The sequence below is a fragment of the Cuculus canorus genome, chromosome 1, assembly GCF_017976375.1.
Source record: "Cuculus canorus isolate bCucCan1 chromosome 1, bCucCan1.pri, whole genome shotgun sequence".
NCBI classification, from domain to species: Eukaryota; Metazoa; Chordata; class Aves; order Cuculiformes; family Cuculidae; genus Cuculus; species Cuculus canorus.
In genome coordinates, this window is record NC_071401.1 from 63,601,273 (window position 1) to 63,623,778 (window position 22,506).

General features: G+C 40.6%; 1 protein-coding gene across 1 annotated transcript in view; it reads left to right on the top strand.

Annotated features, from left to right (window-relative positions):
- Positions 1–349: 349 nt before the first annotated feature.
- The window catches only part of UPF3A (UPF3A regulator of nonsense mediated mRNA decay), a 29,309-nt gene continuing 7,152 nt past the window's right edge, over positions 350–22,506 (top strand). Inside the window, exons 1-9 of the mRNA XM_054059307.1 lie at positions 350–363; positions 2,833–3,094; positions 6,255–6,361; positions 13,700–13,806; positions 15,828–15,926; positions 16,017–16,127; positions 19,329–19,384; positions 19,476–19,634; positions 21,382–21,542. Of these exons, the coding sequence (XP_053915282.1) occupies positions 350–363; positions 2,833–3,094; positions 6,255–6,361; positions 13,700–13,806; positions 15,828–15,926; positions 16,017–16,127; positions 19,329–19,384; positions 19,476–19,634; positions 21,382–21,542 (1,076 nt within the window). The remainder of the gene's footprint in view (positions 364–2,832; positions 3,095–6,254; positions 6,362–13,699; positions 13,807–15,827; positions 15,927–16,016; positions 16,128–19,328; positions 19,385–19,475; positions 19,635–21,381; positions 21,543–22,506) is intronic.

Below are 22,506 nucleotides of genomic sequence, written 5' to 3' on the forward strand. Positions count from 1 at the left end.
ACACCTCCTACTGGATCAGGTTGCTCACAGCCTCATCCAACCTGGCCTTCAACACCTCTAGGGATGTTGTTTCCACGACTTCTCTGGGCAGCCTGCTCCAGTGCCTCACCACCCTCACAGGAAAAAATTCTTCCTAATACGTCATCTAAATCTCACCTCTTTTCAACTAAAACTGTTACCCCTCATCCTATCACTGCATTCACTAGGTCTCCTCTAGGCTAAACAAGCCCAACTTTCTCAGCCTGTCCTGGTAAGGGAAGTCCTCCAGCCCTCTGATCATCTTTGTGGCCTCCTCTGGATTCAGTCTAACAGATCCGTGTACTTTCTGTTCTGATGACTCTAGGACGGAATGCAGTACTCCAGGTGAGGTCTCAGGAGAGGAGAGGGGGAAAATCACCTCCCTTGACCTGCTGGTCCCACTCCTTCTGATGCAACTCATTTACTCAAGGACTTTTATTAGCCAATCTAAGATATCTGCTAGTGAGTCAAAATGCTAATTTTCCTTCTTCCACTGTTTTGCTACTTTGTTTGCTTGTTGTGCTCCTCCAACAAACTTGTTTGCTCTGACTTATTATATCTTCATTTTTGCCTTTTCTCCTAAGAGTGTGCTCATGAGTCCCTATTTGCATCAGGGAAAGACATCTGTGCATCAATGTAGGCCACATACATTGTCTGAATCTTGAATATTGGCTGTTTTCCAATGTCTGTGTATGAATTCAAGTTCTAGATGCACCTGCACTTTAAAATCCAAGGCGGTTCTATTGATGAAGCCCAGGATAGAGTTGGCTTTCTGGGCTGAGTGCACATTGCTGGCTCATGCTGAGCTTCCAATTCACCAGCATCTCCCAGTCCTTCTCCTGAGGGCTGCTCTATTTATAGAATCATGGAATGGTTTGGGAGAGATGGAAAAGGGTGGGAAGTGAAGCAGTTGGCTTTTTCATGTCTCCCAATAGCATTCTTCAATTATCTTACATAATTCTTCCCTTTCCAAATACAAATAGTATTGTCTTTTCTACTTCTAACCTCAAATAGCACAAAATTACTTTTTGTAATCACCTCAATTTATCTACATAGAGTCATAGAATGGTTTGGGTTGGAAGGGACCTTAAAGATCATCCAGTTCTAACCTCCCTGCCATGGGCAGGGACACCTCCCACTAGACCAGGCTGCCCTAGGTTCCATCCAACCTGGCCTTGAACACCTCCAGGGATGGGGCATACACAGCTTCCCTGGGCAACCTGTGCCAGTGCCTCACCACTCTCAGTGTGAAGAAATTCTTCCTTATGTCTAGTCTAAATCTGCCTCTCTCCAGTTTATACCCATTGTCCCTCATCCTATCACTACAAGCCTTTGTGAACAGTCCCTCCCCAGCTTTCCTGTAGCCCCTTCAGGTACTGGAAGGTCACTATAAGATCTCCTTGGAGCCTTCTCCAGGCTGAACAACGCCAAATCTCTCAGCCTATTGTCGTATGGGAGTTGCTCCAGCCCTTTGATCATTCTTGTAGCCCTCCTCTAGACCTGTTCCAACAGCTCTACATCCTTCTCATGTTGAGGATTCCAGAACTGGACACAGTACTCCAGGTGAGGTCTCCAAAGAGAATCATAGAATCACTACTTTGGAAAAGATCTCTTGGATCATCAAGTCTAACAATTCCTATCGACCACTAAACCATGTCCCTGAGCACCTCATCTACCGGTCTTTTAAATACCTCCAGGGGTGGAGACTCAAACACCTCCCTGGGCAGCCTCTGCCACTACCCAATGACCCTTTCTGTGGCAATTTTTTTCTGATGTCCAAGCTGAACCTCCCCTGGTGGAGCTTCAGGCCATTCCCCCTTGTCCTGTCCTCTGTCACTTGGGAGAAGAGACCAGCTCCCTCCTCTCTACAACCTCCTTTCAGGTAGTTGTAGAGAGCAATAAGGTCTCCCCTCAGCCTCCTCTTCTCAAGGCTAAACACCCCACTTCCCTCAGCCGCTCCTCATAAGACTTGTTCTCCAGCCCCTTCACCAGCTTCGTTGCTCTTCTCTGGACACACTCCAGAGCCTCAACATCCTTCTTGTGGTGAGGGGCCCAGAACTGAAGACAGTATTCAAGGTGCGGTCTCACCAGTGCCGAGTACAGGACCAGAATAACCTCCCTGGACCTGCTGGGAACGCTGTTTCTGATACAAGCCAAGATGCCATTGGCCTTCTTGGCCACCTGGGCACACTGCTGGCTCATGTTCAGTCGGCTGTCAACCAGCACCCCCAGGTCCTTCTCTTCCGTGCAGCTCTCCAGCCACTCTTCCCCCAGTCTGTAGCGCTGCATAGGGTTGTTGTGCCCCAAGTGCAGGACCCGGCATTTGGTCCTGTTAAACCTCATCCCATTGGCCTCTGCCCAGTGGTCCAGCCTGTTCAGATCCCTTTGCAGAGCCTCCCTACCCTCCATCAGATCCACGCTTCCACCCAGCTTAGTGTCATCCACAAACTTACTTAGGGTGCACTCCATCCCCTCATCCAGGTCATTGATAAAGGAACAGGTCAGCACTGAGCCCCAGGGGACACCACTGGAATAAGAGGAATAGAGGGGCAGAATCACCTCTGCTTTGGGCAGCCTGGTCTGGTGGGAGGTTTCCCTGCCCATACCAGGGGGGTTGGAATGGGATCATCTTTAAGGTCCCTTCCAACCCAAACTATTCTATGATTAAAATTTGTCCTTGCAAAGTAATAGATTTCTGGGAGAATTTATCCCTGTGCATGTCAGCGGGAAATCCTCCCTGCCGCAGCTCTGGTCCAGCCGCACAGGACCGATGGCAATGGCCCTCTAGCGAAGTGGATGGCTTCCCTCTCTCAGCCTCACACCGGGTCTCGCTGCCGCGGAGCACGTGGGGCCGCCCCCGAGTTCTCGCGAGACCCCGCGGGGCCGGGCCCGCCTGCGGTGGGAGCGGGAGGCCGGGCTGGGGCTGATGCGGGGAGGAGGTGGCGGCCGCGAGAAGTGGCTGATGGATATCCCGCTGCGGCGGGAGTCGCCGCACCGCGACACGGATGCTCCGGCCAACCCGCCCGCGGCGCCGCCGCCGAGACCGCGGGAGGAGAAAAAGGCGGTGCTGAGCAAAGTGAGGGGCGAAGGGGGGCGCGAGCGGCGGCAGCGGAGCGGGGAGGGGACGGGGGGCGAGGGAAGGGCGGGGGGAGCGGGGAGGAGAGGGGGCGCGAGCGCAGGGAAGGATTGGGGAGGGGCTCCCATGAGGACATCATAGAATCCATAGAATCACGAGGTTGGAAAAGACCTTTTGGATCATCAAGTCCAACCGTTCCTATCTTCCATTCCACCTGGAGTGGAATCTAACCATTCCACTTTGAGTAGTGTGTTCAGTTCTGGACCCCTCACCACAAGAAGGATGTTGAGGCTCTGGAGTGTGTCCAGAGAAGAGCAACGAAGCTGGTGAGGGGCTGGAGAACAAGTCTTATGAGGAGCGGCTGAGAGAGCTGGGGTTGTTTAGCCTGGAGAAGAGGAGGCTGAGGGGAGACCTTATTACTCTCTACAACTACCTGAAAGGATATTGTAGAGGGGAGGGAGCTGGGCTCTTCTCCCAAGTGACAGGGGACAGGACAAGGGGGAATGGCCTGAAGCTCCACCAGGGGAGGTTCGGGCTGGATATCAGAAAAAAAAATTTCACGGAGTCATCGGGCACTGGCAGAGGCTGCCCAGGGAGGTGTTCGAGTCACCTTCCCTGGAGGCGTTTAAGGAACGGGTGGATGAAGTGCTTAGGGACATGGGTTATGGGAGTGTTAGGAATGGTTGGACTAGATGATCTAGTGCGTCCTTTCCAACCTGGTGATTCTATGATTCTATCTGCCACTAAACCATGTCGCTGAGCACCTTGTCTACCTGTCTTTTAAATACCTCCAGGGATGGTGACTCAACCTCACCCCCTCCGGCCCCGGGAGCCTCTGCCAGTGCCCCATGACCCTTTCTGTGAAAAATTTCTATCTGATATCCAGTCTGAACCTGCGCTGGTGCCGCTTGAGGCCATTCCCCCTTCTCCTGTCCCCTATCACTTGAGAGTTGGGTGGGAGGTGAGGAGCACTTGTGTCTGGGAGGTCTAGGAAAGCTTCCCTGTGATGTAAGACTGAGAGTGATGGGTTTAGTTCAGGCGTGAGAGGGAGAAGGCTCAAGGGAGACCTTGTTACTCTGTACCGCTACATAAAGGGCATCTGCCAAGAGGGTGGAGAACCCCTTTTTAACAAGAGGTTGAGTGGGAAAGGCAAGGGTTAATGGATATAAGTTGCTCCTGGAGAGGTTCCAGTTGGATTCCAAAAGGAATTTTTTCACCATGAGAGCAGTTAAACATTGGAATAATCTCCCCAGGGAAGCGGTGGATTTCTCTGCATTGGTCACTTGGAAAGCTTGGCTCGGTAGGATGCTGGGCCATCTCATTGAACCTGTGTATCGCCTAAAAAAGTCAGACCAGATGATCCCTGAGGTCCCTTCCAACCCGGCGTGCTAGGATTCTGTGATCTGAAGAAGATTGCAGTGAGGAGCATGGTGAGGGTAGGCCTTGTGTGAGAGACTGAGAGTAATTCCAGGACTCTCAGGTGTTCAGATGGATGTTTCTTCATCTGCAGAACGTGGGTGTTTATTCACTTGGGTATTTTGGGATTCCCCAGCAGCAGCCCTGCAAATTTGCATGGAATTCCACCTTTCATGTTTCAGAGACCTGGAGTGGCTATTGCTGTGGCAAAGCACTTCTCTCTCCCTGACCCTATTTAAGCACTTTTTGAAGAATACTTTATATAGAATGCTGTGAGATCTGATTTATTCTCATTTTCTAAATTGGAAAACTGAATCACAGAATGCTTGGAGTTGGAAGGAACCTCTGGAGATCATCCAGTCCAACCTCCCTGCTAAAGCAGATTCTCCTAGAGCAGGTTACAGAGAAATGCATCCAGGCAGGTTTTGAATATCCCCAGAGAAGGAAGACCCCCCAGCCTCCCTGGGCAGCCTGTTCCGGTGCTTGTCACCCTCACAGTAAAGATGTTTTTCAGGTGGAACTTCCTGTATTCCAGTTTGTGCCCATTGCCCCTTGTCCTGTTGCTGGCACCATTGGGAAGAGTCTGGCCTCATCCTCTTGACACTTGCTCTTTAGATACTTATAAGCACTGATAAGGTCCCCTCTGAAAATCATTGTATCTTTAAGTTAAATTCAGATGTGGGGAAGAAATGGAACTAGAGTGTGGTGGGTTGACATTGGGTGGCTGCCAGACCCCCACCCAGCTGCTCTCCGATTCCTTTCCTCAGCAGGACAGGGAGAAAATGAGATGAAATAAGTTGTAGGCTGACAAAACAGATGCAACTTGGAGAAAATTAATTTACTTGATTGTTATTGAAAGATATAAGAGTAGAATGATGAGAAACAAAGATTAAAACACATTCCCACCCTCCTCCCTTCCCTGCCCCCAAGCACACAGCGGGATGGAAATTGGAGTTTGCAGATAGGACACAACAGCTCCTCTCCACTGCTCCTTCCGCCTCACAGCTCTTCCCCTGCCCCAGCACAGGGTCCCTTCCAAATGCTGCAGTTGTTCATGAACTGCTGCAGCAGGTGTCTTCTGCATGGGCTGCAGTCCTTCAGGATAAACTTGCCCCGGCTTGGGCTCCTCTCCCCAGGCTGCAGGTCCTGCCAGAAGACCTGCTCCAGCATGGGCTTTCCACAGGCTGCAGTTCCTTTCAGGTCACCTTCACTCCACCTACTCTAACATGGGGTCCCCCATGGGCTGCAGGAGGATATTTTCTCCAAGATGGTCCTCTATGGGACAGTCTAGTGCCCCGTGGCCTTCACCAGGGGTATCTCTGCTCCGGCACCTGGGACATCTCTTCTCCTCCTTCGTTTGCCTTTATGTCCACAGGGCTGATTCTCACAATTTTTTTTTAATATCATTTTAAAAAGCGATACTGTGAAAATGTTGTGTAGCCAGTATCTATTTTTTTGATCGGTTTTTAACATCTCTTTTCGTTGGCTGAACTGCAGTGGTTTTCAAGCTCTTCATCAGAATATTTCAGTTACCCTACAGTTTTACAGTATTAGCAGAAGCTGAGATAGAGAAATGGTTCCATCTGTCAGCAAGTCCAAGAAGGTAAATCACTAGGAGGCCCATGCTCCAAGTGAATTTCTCAGTTGGAGGAAGCGCTTTTGAAGATGAGTAGCATGATTTATTTCGTCTCTTTCTACAGTGTTTAGATAAAAGATAAATCTCCGTTTTCTTTTACGTATACAGGTGGTTATTCGACGGCTTCCTCCTTGCCTAACTAAGGAGCAACTGGAGGAACAGCTACATCCTCTACCTGCCTATGATTATTTTGAGTTTTGCACTGCTGATCCCAGGTGAGGATGAGCTGTTTGTGCAGGATTTCGGGTGCTTCAAACCTAAGTAGGTATTTTGGACATAGCAAATCACATTTTTTTCCCCATTTTGTTAATTATTTAAAGCATTTGTGAATAGCTGGATACATATGCAGAGACAATGCAATCGTGTGCTTTTTTTTCTTTTACGTTGGTGGTTTTAAACTGGAAGACTTTTGTGTATGAATAGGGCATAATTTGATTTGAAACCTTGATGTTTCTTTTAAGCTTCACTGGTAAAATGCAACAGACTTTTATTGGTCATGAGTAAGATTCAACCTAGAGCACACATCATAGAATTTTCTTAATGAGTGCTGTTTAAGTTTAGCTTTCTTTGTTTGTTTACATGTTTTTGTATTTATTTCACACAGTTTTTCAAATAATCCAGTCATATTAATTTATGTCTCATGCAAAACTGAAAAAAATAGCTGTTAATCTAATTAATTCAGATTTACAAGTATATTTATACAATTTACTCGGTATCACAGTGGTAAAATATGATTCCGTTTGAACAAAACAATTTCCAGAAGAGAAGGAAGTTGACCACTAAAATAAACAAAATACCATGTGTACTGCATGTGATCTGAAAAACTAAAGTAAAGATCCATCGTGCCCATCTTTGCCTATCTTAGTGTGCGATGAATCACCCTACACAGGCACCAGATTATTTCCATTGGCTGCAGAGAGACTCTGGCTGTGTACTGCTGATCAGCTTTTAAAGTTAGAGTATCCCACCCAGAGCAGATGGCCTTTCTTTTGTAGGGAATTGGTAGTGACAAATTGCACTTGGAACAGTCTGGTTCCTGGGCTGGTTTTATTTGAAAGGATGCTGCCACTTCTTGCCACCACTGTGTTATTAGATGGTTAACTCTGATTGTATAGATTCTCTCAGAGTCACTTCCACAGTCAGAAAGAAACTTGATGGCAGTGACCTGACTAGGTAGTTACACATACATGCAGCAACAAAATAGTAGGTGCTTCAGCTTTTCTGGTAGAACCACAGAGGATGTGGAGTTTGGAAAAAGGAATATTTAGTCTGATTGAACGTCTTTGTAGTTACTTATGTTTATTTTGTGAACTTCATCAGCATATTTCCAAATGGGTCTCAAATGCTTCTATCCCAGCTCTTGGTTCGATAAGGGGAAAATATCAACGACAACCCAAATATTCAGGAATACTGTCTCTGTCTTCAGTGTGTTGAGCTGCACAAATACCTGTTAAAAAATTGCAGTACTAATTTTCCAGAACAATTGTTGGCATAAGAGTTTAGAGAGTCAGCCATCTTAGAAAAGAGAAGGCACTGACAACAGTTGTACATATGATTTCATTTTCCCTCTACTTTTATGTGATGAAATTTGAAGTACTCAAAATTCTTGCTGTCCATTCACTTAATTGCATCTATGTCAGTATCCCAATTAAATATACTGTGGGTTTTCTCTCCTGCTGTGCTATTTCTCATGTACTTTCGCATAGCTGGGGCAGAACATATGTATATGCAAAAAAGTTTGTTAGATTGTATATATGACACAGTAGTTCGATCTCATACAAAGATGAAGACATGTTTGGAAAATTTGTTTGCAGTAATCTGTCACATTATGCGCAGTTCACAGTATTTTGGAAAACTCTTCGGCTATGTCTCCACGCCATTCCAGCTGACAAGAACTACAGGACAAAGGGGTTGTGTTCTGCCTACAGTGCCCTCTGTCTTTCCCTGATGAGCTTTTTTTCTGGGTCTTGTACCGCATGTATAGTGGCAATAATCCAGAGAATTCAGTGATAAGAAAAGCTTAGGAGTATAAAAAGCAAATTTCACATTACCTAACATGTTACCGAACACTTTGGAGAAGCTACTTGGTGAGGAGGATCTGTTGGAAAGAGAGAAGGGCATACTGCATACAGAGCAGTATGTCTTGATGCAGAAGGAAACAAATTTGCCTTAAGAGCTGCAATGTCTCAGTTTAACCCCATCCTGTGTAATTCTAGATAACTAAGAGCTCATTCAGACTTCTTCAGCTGCAGAGTACAAACTTCTTTTTTAATGCAACCCTTTTAAACCATAAAACTCCTTGTCAGAAATTGATGCCAGAAGTAGTGGAGGTAGAAAATGGTTCAGGAGTGGTTAGACAAGTACTTATTTAGACAAATAGTTACCTATTAAATACAAGGATACAAGTTGTGTATTATGCTGTCCCTAGACTGCAAGTAGCTGAACTTACATACTGAGGAAGGTGTCGGTGTATAGTTTTCTCCTTTTTAATAAATTTTCCCTAAGCACCCTCTACCAGTTGCTGTCGGAGAGAGGACTGAAGAGTTATGTCTGTAGCTGTTTGTACATCTTATTTCTGAGCTCATCTCACCCTAAAGGACAAAACAAACAGTTGCAGTCCTGCTCTGTGCTTTTGCAGATATGCATTACTGCCTCCAATTTCACCGTTTTTGCAGCTTAAAGTTTCTTTTTATGTTTACGCTGGGTTGTTATCATAGGCAAGCTATAAAACTTTAAAATTTCATTTGATTAAGCAATGTCATTAATGTATAACGCTTTTTCAGTTACATGCATTTCAGTAAAATTATTTCAGAAAGTGACTGTTGAATTGTGTTTCATTTGGGTTTTTTTCAGATTCATCTGATTCACTACATTACATTTATTCTCTCTTGTACATTAACATCAACACACAAACAAAACAGTGTTTCTGTGACTTTAGGGATGTTTGCTGGTAATAAAGGCTGCCTTCCTGACAGTCTGTCTTGTTTTCAGACTCCATGTATTGACTGTTTTTTCCAGTTACTGTTTTTTTGTCTGTGTGAAACTTGTTTCTGAGTCTTCTAAAACTTGAGTCAGGTGATTGAGCTCAAGCCATGCAGAAATGTAGGTACCCCTCCGTGGCTGCTAGGACTCCTCAATAGGAATGTGAGGTTACAAAAGCAGAGACTTCTGAATGAGAGCTTTGCTTATGTGAAAGCCAATGAAATAGTCGATGCCATGCTACATATCATGGTGGGTGATTAAACTTGTTGCAAACAACACTGCTCCACTGCCCTTCATAACTTCTTGCCAACCTTCTGCTCAAGATTATTGTAGGCAACTAGCATTGACTGTATGCAGTTAATGGCTGTGTGCACTGAGGAATTGCAGCTCTAATGGGACAACATCTTTACAACTTCAGCAAAACCACTGCTAGCTACTGTATTCTGGGTAGAGTGGGTGACAAGTCTGTCATTACAACTGCATAGTCTTTCTGCTTCTCCACTGCTGGGCAAATTGTGCTCTTTTCTATCTGTAAAAAGGAAAGGCGAAGTTAATTTAATTATGCTGGTTCCATCCACTATGTCAGTGACCACTGAAGCTGAGAGACAAGAGGGTGAAGACCAGTGGATTTTACCTTGGCATGACAATGTCAATGATGAGTTATCCGTTTGGTCAGAAATTATGAGATACATGAGTACATGGAGGAGTTTAGAGTTAGAGATGTATGTATTTTACATGTTGCTGTTTATATTGTTATATTGTAGATAAGTATTTAAAATTGCGTTCCTGTGTAACAGTTTTTACACTACTGTGTTAAAAGCTACTTTGCAGAAGTAAACTATTTGAATGTGTTCGTTATTAAAATTACTATCTAACTAAGGGTTTAAAGAGATGATAGACTAAGTATTGTAGACATACACATAACCTAAAAGTTTTGATACTCTTGAATTCACAGCAGAAAACAAAGAAACTGAAGTATATAGTCAGACTCATCTGGGTTATTTCCACAGAGGTTACTCGAAATGATATCCCAGGGGTGGCAACATCATGTGCAGTGCATCTGTCCAAAACATGATATGATGGAAAGCAGCATTCCAGACAGCAAACATATGGCAAAATAGAACCAGCTGTCTGATTATAAAACTAACCATGCAACCTCAAAACTGAGTTTCAAACCCCAAATGAAATCTATGCTGTAGATACTCTAAAAAAGAAGGAGGCGCACAGAGTCTGGTGATGCTTCTGGAGGACTCAGCTGGAAGGCAAAATCCTAAAAAGCAAAAGCTGTATTTCATCCAATAACTGCTGAATATAAAGTATGAAAGTAGAGCAGGACTGGTTTTTCCTAGGAAGAGGTTATTGGCTACAGAGTCCCTGTGAAGTCCTGAGCGTTCATTGCTGTGCTGTCAGACTGGTGGGTTTTCAGGGGACAGGTGAAAAGAGAATCTGGGGTGGGTGAAGGTATGGGAGCTGCAGCTGGAAGTCAGGTGTCTGAAACTCAGAGTAAGAGACACTATTTCTTATGCAAGTCAGTGCGAAGTGTTTCCTATTTGCTACATTCAGTTAGCTTGCCGTTTAGAAAGTGAATTTTATGCATTTTATTTTTTTGGTACACTTGCTCACTTAGTTGGCCAGAAAGCTAAGACCAGGGTCTGAATCACTTGATCATCAGGCAGTTATACACTATGCACTCTGACATCTAATTTGCTCTTATGTTTCTTGTATGAGAAACAACTCTTTATTTGTAGAAGTGGATCCATTAGGGAAGGAACATGTAATTGCTAAGCGTTGTATTATTTGTGTTTCTACAACCTTCTACCCTGATATATAGCAACAATGATGGGCAGACAATCCTATTTTATTGTGCCGCTGTGCACAACAATATCCTACTGTGCACACGCATGCTTTTATATTTTCATGTTTCTGCTGATGTGAATGAAGTTCTTGAAAATGTTAATAAAATTCAGCAACAACATTGGGTCCTTTATTTGCAAGGTAAATTTTAAATAGCTGCTTTCCAGAGTCCTGTTTATACATTTCAGATTCATTTTTTTCTTTCTAATAAATGCTTAGTAATCATCGAATGTTTCTCTATTTCAAAAGATACTCTGATAAGTCTAAGCTGAAAATGTTAGAAAAATACTGTTATGCACCAGGAAAGGTTTTTGTTGCCAAAGCAGATGAAACACGACATTGATGTACAAGTAAAAAGAAAGAAGAAAGGAATAAATGTGTTTTCAGTTCTGATTCATGGTGATTATATGCCCCACCATGATCTTCTAAGTTATGGCATTAAAAAAAAACCAGCTCTACAATGAAGCTCTTTGCTGTGCACTGAGACAAAGAAGAAATGTCACAATAATGTAATGGCTGGGACACTTGTCTGAATCCTAGTCTTTGAGCTATTGGAAGTTTAAATATTATACAAAAGCTGAAGATGGTTAAAACATGGAAGGTAGTTGTTTAGACTAGGAACTTAAACTCAGTTTCTCAATCTCAGATAATAACTGGGCTGAAAACTAATGCTTTCTCAATACACTTGTTTTTGTCTTGTGAAGCTTCAGCACTTCAAGCGTATAATCATATCAGTCTCTAATATCTGGTCTCATTTAGTTTAAACATCAAAGAACATGAAACATAAGAGTAGTCCTGTTAACATGGAAGGAACTGTGCTGCTTCCTGGGGACCACCAGCTGTCAAAAGAGACTTCCTCACTGTTCAAGCCATTAGGCAGCACAGAGGTGTTTCTTCCAGCACAGTTATGGAGTGCCACTATGAAGTTTCCTCCTTTACATATACATGTAGGCCTTTTTTAAAGATTTTTTTTAACTATATTTAATTATGGTAAGTGTTGCATTTCATCTTTCTTGCTTTGAAACCTGTGAGAAGGAAGCTAGTTTGTTTCATCTGCTTTGTGTCTTGGTGGTGGCTCCACAGCCACCCTCAAGATAACCTTTTGTTGCGTCTTCAGACTGGAGGTTTGCAAGAGGAGATCACAGAGGACTTTGCAGGGTTTGTAGAAGCCCATGAGACAACACAGCCATGTGTCACCATTGCTCGCTTGGTCAGACTGTCTGGAGCAATCTGTACCTGTGTGGCATCGATGTAGGCTGTGACAGAGCATGCCATGCCTGTAGCATCTTTCAGCACTGCTTTGTGTCAGCAGCATAGCCCTAGCTGTGCCATAGCAGGAATCGTTGTGATGACCTGCTTACAGTTCATTCAATGCTATTTCCATCCTAGAATATAAAACTATAGTGAGAATATATGGATGAAGTAGCTCTTCTTTAGACCTAGACATTTATTCTCCGTGTGCTGAAGAAACATGCAAAACTATCTGCATGAAGAAAAGCCCTTTTGTTTCTTCATTAAACATTTCTCCTGGCTACAATATCAAACACAGGTTTGCCGAGTTTACAAAATCATTGGTTATTTACTGAGCACTGCTCACCTTCTAACACCCAAGGTGGAATCCGTATGGATGCACATTTGAAAAACAAAAAATTACTTGTTTTGTAGTAACTGTGTTGCTCTGACCTGCCATGTGTGTGGATCCTGTAAGCCAACCCACACTTTTGCTCTTTCTCACTCATCGTGAAATCTGACTCTGAAGGCAGGCCGTGTGTGGCAATAATGTTATGAACGTAGGTATTTTTAAGCTACAGGCTTGTGTTCAGACTTGTTCTGAAACCTGGTGTAATACACAACCATTGTTGAATGCAGTTTAAGCTAAACTGTTTCATATCACAGTTGCAGGGGTTTAAAGCATGTACCTGCCATGACTCAAAATAACTTACCTGGTGGGTGGTAATTCATTAAATTACCTCAGCTTCATTGCTTTTGGGTGCCATCCCTGACATTTTTTGTCAGGCACATTAAACATTTACTCCTGGAGTGGGGTCTGTGCAAATAAATTCTTGAAAAATTATTTATGTAAGTATCTGTTCCTTGTTTTGCTAGAAGTGCTTTGTATTTTCACATTTATTGTTCTTCACAGCTAGACATTGCATATATATTGATGCACATACCTGTCAAATAGCATTTATTCATTTGTACATAATTCAGAGTATCATGTTGCCAAGTATTGAGTTGTTTAATCTTTCTTAAAGGTGGAAATCTCTGTAATTCCAATGACAGCATGGCAATGGGGGATTCACTGGGAGGCTTTTGCTCCCCTTCTGCTTTTTCAGCAACAGAAGACTTTCTCAGCATGCCCAAGAAGTTCCCAAAAAGCACTGCTATTAGTCATATCGTAGATCATGAAATATTGGACTTAAAGCTTTGATGCTGCAAAATGGAAGTGTATGTGCTGCAATTTAGGGAGGCAAAACAAACTAGAAATATTTGTCTCACTTTGAAGTAGATTTCATTTTTACATGCAGAAATTCAGTTGTTCAGTTTTTGTTGTATATATAATTAGATATGCATATGTAAAGTCTTTCATATGTGTGTTTGAGGTAGCCATTTCCCAAAAAAAGATGAGAGTTGCAGCGTGGTCCTTCTAGTTTTGCTTCTTTCTAGTCCTGAACAGAATAGTAAATAACAGAAAATGAAATTGTTTCTTGTTGCAGCCTTTATCCTCATCTCTACTCAAGAGCATACATTAACTTTAGAAACCCTGAGGACATCCTTCTTTTTAGAGATCGCTTTGATGGCTATGTCTTCATTGATAATAAAGGTTGGACTATTCGTAAAATATTAAATGTGTGTATATACATATACCATTTTAGAACATGAATTCGTTTCATTTTTCCTAATTTTTTTTCCTCAGTATACAGTTAGTTAAATAAATATATATTAAAATCTAGCACTTAGAAAATAATGAAATACCAATTATATTTGTCCATGCAGTATTGCTTCTCTGTGTGGTGTGCATGCTTTAACTGCATTCTTGTACCTCGAGCTACACACTATCAAGATCCTATTAGTTGTCTCCTGAAAGCTTCATAATTCATCACAACAGTAACTGAACACATTGCAAGCATGAATTGTTACATCTTCGGTGTGCTTCTGTGAGATAAAGTTATGCTGCTGACTCCCATTTTGAATAAGCAAGATGAAACCTATTCCTCATCATTTTGGTTGCCCAATTTGAGACATGTATGGTTTGGCTGGATAGAGCATTTGCTGATGAGTTGAGTTCCAAGAAAAAGAGCAACAAAATTAGTAGCCGTCTTTAAAATGTTAGTCTACAAAAGTTTGCTCAGGTTTCAAGAACTGTGGTGTAGATGTGGATTAATCCAGGTCTCCTACAGTAGCACGAAACTGTCATAGCCAAGAAATGGTGCTTTCCCTTTAGCAGTTGCTTGTCTCATACCTTCTGTAAAAAAATGCACAGATTGTATAAAACAGACTTAAATTTGTGGGTTTCTTTGAACATTGCCCGTTCTGTACACTCAGTGTTGTGGGTATGCTGTGACAAGTAGTCCTGCCCACTTGTAGTGGAGAGTTGATCTCTATAAAAGCTGTCTGCCAAAGTAATATCTACTTGAGATATTTTATAGGCTTCTAACTTAGTCAGATTTGGATGGATTTTCGTAGAGATCAAGAACAATACATTCCTCACAGTGTCTCATTCCTAGATTTCAAATACTGTTGTAACGTAGGAGGCAGGGTAGCTCCTACCCAATAGATGCCAGGATTTTCTAATCTGCAATATTTTCTTTCAATTTTCTCAGAAAAATCTGGGTTGTTTTAGATTATAAACTAGAAATATCGTATTTATAATTCTGCCAAGACTTCACTTTGTCTAAATTAAGCATCTTCTTTGGTGTTATGCTGAACTGAAGCCAGACTATTCTGTGCATTACAAAACTGAGCTTGGACGCAGCTGGCCAGTTTGGCATGATTGTTCAAAGATAGATTATAAATTTTGCTGAGAAGTGCCCTATGGCCATTGCATTTACGAGGGTAAAATTAAAACAAAGATTACTGAGTTCAATAAAGTGAATAAATATTCCAGCAGATTTAAGCCAAGTTTTCAGTGGACTTAAGCAATGTGTAATCTTGAACCTGCTATGAGTGGAAACCAGGCAAAATTCAAAAGCTACTCACAGTTCTGTTTCCATTCCAAAGAAGAATCCAGTATTTAAGGCAGAATTCAAAACAAAGGATCTATGCCAGTAAACGCAGGCAAGAAGTTCTGTAGTTCATTGTAAAAAAAGAAGTCTCACAACTCTACATGTTGAGTTTTACAATTTTGATTCTAAAAGAAGGTGGTATGTTTTCTGATTGTGTGTAACCCAGCATTTATATTTTTTAAAGCTTTTTGGCGACAAAACTTTACAGAGGCAACTGAATTGTTTCAGATCAGTTTTGTAGTGGTACTTATTCACTTGTAAGGCTGAGATTTTAGGTAATTCTAATTGATGAATATCTGTGAACAATTAAAAGGGAATTATAAATGACAATGCAAGTGTTTTATTGTGCAACATAGTCATCTTCATTTTGACAGTCTTTGTTAGCATGTCCAAAAAATATTTAATGTTTACACATATAATTAAAATATAAATGTGTTTTGTTTTGAATCTAAAATACTGCTACGTTAATTTTTCATTAGAAGTCTAGGATGGGGTTGCAGAAACATCCACCTTTGCGTTCAAGTAAGACTGCCCAACACAAGTTTCAAGACTTGATCTTACTTGGATATAAGGAATGTTACTCCCCCACTCCAAAAATTAAGCATTGATCTCTTTTAAGGTCTGGAGTATCCTGCGGTGGTTGAATTTGCTCCATTCCAGAAGATTTCAAAGAAGAAGCTGAAGAAGAAAGATGCCAAAGCTGGGAGCATTGAAGATGGTAAACATATTTTCTTGAAGTTGCAGTGGAAAATAGATTCCATTTCTGTCACACATTGCAGAGTATTAATTCAAAAATTTTTCTTCACAGATCCAGAATATAGGAAATTTTTAGAGAGTTATTGTGCTGATGAAGAGAAAATCTGTGCCAATCCTGAGATTCTTTTGGGAGAGATTGAGGCCAAAACAAGGGAACTCATTGGTCTGTTTTCCTGTTTTTTCTTATTATTGAGGCTTAAGTATCTCATTTTTATATCTTTGTGATGTTACCTGCAAGAGCTGACCTGTTCGGTCTGACAGAGATTGCGATTATTGCCTTTAAATTTTTGTTACCCAGCCAAGTAATGACAGGAAACACCTCATCTGTTCTTTTAAAATCCATGGAATTTTTTGACTTCACTGGAAGTTTTGCATGCACAGTGGCTTACAAAAAAGTCCTTAATACTTCGGAATACTTACAGATGTGTTAAAAGACAGAAGATTTCTTTTTAAAAGATAAAATAGTTGAATACTTAACAATTGGTACCTGATATTAGCTGCTTTTATTGAGAAACATGAAATGATCTCTCTTTGTTTTCACTGTCAGGATCTGCAAAAGCTTTGAAAGTAAGGAAATGCTTTTGATTTTTGCGTGCATGCAGCATGACTTTCACAGTCTCTGGGCAAATCCATAGTAAGACCAACACTGAAAACTTCAGTGCCAGTATTCAGCTTTCAGGATGACATGGAATATTGATGTGGTATATTTCATAACATGCAGAACACTTACTCTTTCCTTAGGTGTGACAGTCCAGTAGAAAAATGAAAATTGCCTTTGCTTTTATTTCTTTGCAGTGTAAAAGCAGCCACTTTGTTTGTTTAATGCTGTTTGTCTGTTTATCTTTGCCTGTGACAAGTGTTTCTATACAGTGGCATTAATTATCATTCATATGCATAAATTGTTAAGTGGCAAGGGGGGGGTTGAAACTAGATGATCTTTAAGGTCCCTTCCAACCCAAATTATTCTATGATTCTGTGATTCTATGATTTGGAACTTAAACAATTTAGAGGAAAGAAAAATGTTGTAAGGATGGGCATTTGGATGATTCTGTTACCAGAAAAACTTGTTTGTTGCTTTTCTAGGTAGGGAGGTTTCCCAAAAATTTTTATCTACCCCAAATCTTTCCTAATATTTGACAGCAGAGTAAAAGCAGTCAAAAAAATTCTAAGGCAGTTTACAATTTCAAGAAAGATTTATTAATTTTAAAATATTCTAACTATCAATGAAAATTATTAGCCTTGAGAGTTGCAGATTTCAGAGTAAACAGTGTTGGCTGAAGACAGCTTTATATCAAGAGTTTTGATTTTTTAGTTCTGTTACATCACAGGAAATCAAATTAGTTGCTCTATTTTTTTCTGCTAATCAAAACAATGACTATCAATATAGAAATGATCACCTCAGTGGACAGCACGATGGCAAAATTATGTAAGGGTTTAGTTTCTATACGGTTTCAAAGGTGTTTCTCCTACTGAAGTCAATGAAAGACACTGCCAGGACTTTGTTGGGAAAATTGGGCTTCACATTCGTAGCATTTCTCCAGGTAGTGTTACCGCAAACCAGGATGTTTTATGCATCACGTCAGATATGTTAGCTCTTCAGTTTCAGTGTGACAGAAATATAAAACAGATTTGCTCTGTAACAAGGTGAAGGTAAGCTCATTCTTCTGGCTTGTTTGGAAAGAGCAAGATAAAACATAAAAGTTACGGGCTTCATTTTGCGATTTATTTTCTATTAAAATGTATTAAATGTTTTAAGAAGAACCTCTTAGATTTTTATTTGCAGCAAGGCTCAGAAATAAGAGGGGTAAGATTCAAGTTTGACAAACATTCTTTTTTGCCCTCCTCTTTTGATCGTTTTGCCTCTCTTCCTTGAACTTCCGGTTATAATTTCTGATTAAGCCTCTTACACCACAGGCTTAGTCATGACTAGTGTCGAGTTCTGGACTCCCAGTGCGGGTTTTCCTCTCCTCAGACCCTCCAGTTAGCATTTATGGACTTTTTCAGCATGTGAAAGTGCCCAGAGGCAGACATTGCTCAGACAGAGGAACTTAGGGAAGAGGAGAGATGGTAGGGAGGGTTCTGGGTACCTAAAATGTGATAAAAAGTAGAGGAGAAAGATGACAGCATGGGAAGTCTAGAGATAGAGGGAGGAAGGTGACAAATCAATAGTCTTTTTTGGTTGTTGCTTTTGACCAGTGATATTTGCTAAAAACAAAAATTGAATCCTATCAAGCCTTCCTATTCATAACTGTGTAATGAGGTTTTGTCATTAACAAATGGTTTGCTAGCAAGATATTTATAGACGTTGAAAACAAAACCATTCAGATATTTTTGGGATATAAATTGTGTCTAGATTTCAGCTATGACATTTTAAATTTAATTATTTTTATTTTCAATGTATTGTTTCTTCAAAATCCTGCCATGTGTTCCAGTAGTGAAGTTTTCTTCTGGTTTGGTGAAGAGTCCTCTAAATAATTGTAAATTCTTTCTAGTAGTAAATATTTTCTGTAACTCTCTCCTGGGACATCTAAGACTGACAGAATTTGTTGTAACTACTCACAGGTATGAGTTCAAGCTTGAATTCAGAACTGATAGTCAAGAATGCTATGCATAAGACTGAATTCAATTATGGCCTCCCAAGTTATTGTAGAATCTGGAGATGGTTCAGGCAGGTGGCTTAGGCTAGATTTCAGAGTGCAGACAGCTCTGCAACATGAGAAGGCTGTGTGATCTTGTAGATGAGGCATTTTATTTGTTTGTTGGGATGCCAGAGTTTTATTGAACCTCCTGATGCTTTGCTGTGTAACCTGGGACAAGTCGGTTATCTCTTATTCATCCCGTTTTCCCATGGAGAAGTGAATGCTAAATGGTAGTTAAAGGGAAATGTTGTATGAGAATGAAAAAGTTTCCTTCATCACGTACTTTGAAAGCTGGGATTGCGAAATGCTGTGTGAGATTGCAGTAATGTGGTCTGTATATAAACAGCAATATAGCTAGGTTTTGATGTATAAAATTAAGGTGTAAGAGTAGATTCTGAACAAGTTTCCTTTTTGGTGAATAGCGATTTGATGAGTAAGAGAAAAAAAAACATTCTCTGAACTGAAGAGACAGGATTTTAATTAAACATAAAATAGTCATGCAACATACCCCTGTTGTTTCTAACCTTAAGAGCAAAAAAAGCAACCAAGTGTTTCTAAACCAGAATGATGGGCATGCCTTAAAAAAATATCTAAAACAAATAGAGTTATTAATTATTTTGCTCCCTTGCAGCTAAAGCTAGAAAAAAAAGAGTTAGTACTGAAGTAAAGAAATGAGTACGTATTTTAGGAGTTGAACACTGTATCACAAATTTTTTGTGTTTTAGCTAGAAGAACAACACCTCTTTTGGAATATATTAAAAATAGAAAATTAGAAAAGCAGGTACGTTCAGACTTTTGCCTGAAGTTCAACATTTATGTTTCACATGGTTTTCTGTTGGACAATTTACAACTAGTCATTTTGAACTCTTCAGAGAATACGAGAAGAAAAAAGAGAAGAACGAAGGCGGAGAGAATTGGAGAAGAAGCGCCTGCGGGAGGAAGAGAAGAGGAAGCGCAGAGAAGAAGAAAGACGTAAAAGAAAAGAAGTAGAGAAGCAAAAGAAGATTTCTGAAAAAGAAATAAGGATCAAGGTACCTTAATTAAAAAAACAAACTGATATTTCTGTTGAAGAGTTATCCAGAAGTTCCTTTAATATCTCACTCTTTTTATGCAGTGTACTGCAGTGCAGTGTGGAGATACCAAACCAGTTTAGACTGGAAGGGGCAGTAATGTAGGGCTTTGACTAAGTAATGCTGTTGAAAAGTGTGACTAATTATCTTAGGTACAATGACGTGCTGGCGCAGTTGTGGCAGGTAACTCAGGTATCTTTATACAACACTGCCACATGCCAACATATCCTGACAGAACCAAATTGTTCTGTGCCAACATGGTGGAAGATTATTACAAATTTGGCTTTAACACTTTCTGTCATGTAAGTCTTCATCTAGCCATATGTGCTGAGAGTTTTTTTGTGTTTGTGCTCAGGACTAGTTTAAGAATATGCTTTAACCAAGTTACAACAGTGCCTTGCTAATTCCAGGCTGTGTTGTCTTAAAACAATCTGAATAGATGTGCTTTTAATGCCTTCACTTAGGTGAGTGGGTTTTGCGCTATGTCTGGGTATTTAAAACTTCATTTGTATGAGATGACATAGATAAATCTGTTCATCTGAACTAAATTGTGTTATACTGAAAAGTTTTTATGGACTGTTTTAAAGAGGGAAATTGGTATAAAAATCTGTAGCTTGATGCAAGCACACAGACTCGCTCCAGGTCTTGTGGTGGGGAGAAGCCGCAGAACTGTGTACTTCTTTCTTTTTCCTTTTCTTCCTGGACAGTTGCCTTCGCCTGGATGTGAAAAATAGGAAGTTCTGAAGAGGAGTTACAGATTTTTCATATTTAGGCATAAAGAAAAACATACTATAACTTCAGAAGAAAAGGGAATTGTTATTTAGAATTTATTACCCAGACCTATTTGCCCCAAAGACCCCAGTATTTATGACATATTTGTGGCAATGTGACCTTGACAGCTACTTCTGTCTGCTAAGAAAAAGGAAAATATTACCTGAGAGAAACATTGTAGAAATCTTAAATATTGGAGAAAAATAACCCATGCTCGTTTCAGCAAAACTGTTGGAATCACGAGAATTCTGAGATGTTCTACTTGTTCTTGAAATGTTAGAAAAATTGTTTGAGACAGCTGATCCATCTATAAAGATTATTCTTGTAATGCCACGCTGCTCGAGCCCTGTGTGAGTTATTTGTTGTGAAAGGAACAGAGCTACTGGAAATCTTAATCTCCAAGGTGAAAATGCAGTGTGATCTTTTACGCTAACGTTGTAGTTTTTCTCTCGGTGTGTATTTATACTAAGTACCTTCTTTTCTGTGTTGGCCTGTTCCAAGTAGCTCACATGTAACACAGTTTATATATAATATTTCATGAAGTATTAATCTGGCTCCTTTTGTCTTAGAGGTTCTGCTTTTTATTTTATTGGCAATAAGATTGAGCTCTGCTATATGATTTCTAAGAAATCGTAGACCATAACAATTCTTCATATAAAAAACTTAGGAGAGAAGAGTTAGGTAAGTGCTTTCTTCAGTATTCTCAGTATATTTAGCAGTGTACACTTGAATGCCTGCTAATGACTGTCACTCCTTAGCAAAAGAAAACTGCTCTTTTAAAATGAATTTTTAAATTTTATACTTCATAAAATATATTCCTAGCATTTAAGTATCTTCAATCATGAAAGGTTTTTAATGTATTTAATACATTGTTTAAAATGTCTGTTACAACAGAGGAGGATAATTTTACCTCATAATATAAACAAATATTTCTTAGCTTCTTAAGAAGCCTGAGAAAGGAGATGAGCTGACCAGTGAAAAGAACAAAGAGAAAGGTGAAGAAGCTGACATTGAAGAAAACAAGTGGGATAAATCACCTGGATCTGGGAGTTTAAAATCCAAATCATTGGAGGGTTCACTAAAAGAAGTTAAGGAAAAGTAAGTAATATTTATCTTTTAGGCTCCAAATCTAGGATCTGTCCTAAATGTTTTCTTTTGAAGGCTTAAGCCATTTCTGCATGAAAAGTCATTCAGAGTTTCATTATTTCACCTGCTCCCCATAAAGAGCTCAGGTAGGGCCCTCCTTCCATTACTGACGTTGAAGACTAAATTGCCTCAAGTGCTTTGCTCTCCCAGTACAATTTCTTCATTTTTGCTGCCGTTAACAGATAAATATGTTTGATAAACGGGACCACGGCAGAATAGTTAAACTGTGAATGACAGCCTTATGATAGATAAGTGCAGAAGGCTGTCTCTGTCTCCTGCTGCCTTTTGTGTTGCAAAGTAATAGCAGGAACAAGAGATACAGCCCAGTTCTGTAACTACTGTAGCGTAGAAATGTCTTACACATGGTTTCAGCAGCTGGTTCTCTTGCTCTTCCCTTGGCATCCATATCCCATTGCAAGGAGGATTCACCCATAAGATGTATAAGATACTTACCTGAGAATAATATGCTGCTGAGATAAATAAAACTTTGTTCTTCAGTAGAATTTTTCAGCCAAGCTCTCAAAAGTATTTCGCGAAGTGAAAGAGCTGAATCTGCGATGTCATGTAGATGTGCAACTTGTACACATGGACAAACTTGAGCATTTAAATAGTTTACGTAAGGTATTACATTCAAAGTATCAGAGAAAGCTTGGGATTGTGCTCTAGGAGCCTTGCAGGCTACCTGTCTATTCTGAGTAGTTTAAATTTTACCTTTAACCACTTAGGTTTGTGATTTTTAAGAAAAGTCTGCAGGAGCTTCAAATGTGCTCCTAATGGCAGACAGGAAAATAAAGAAACTTTCAATGCTGGAAAATAAAGCTACTGAATTTGCTAGCTGAAGAAATGGTTTGCCAATAATATACTACATGCGTTATTCATCTTTTTTTGTCTCTGACTAAGGAGACACGGGCTCAAT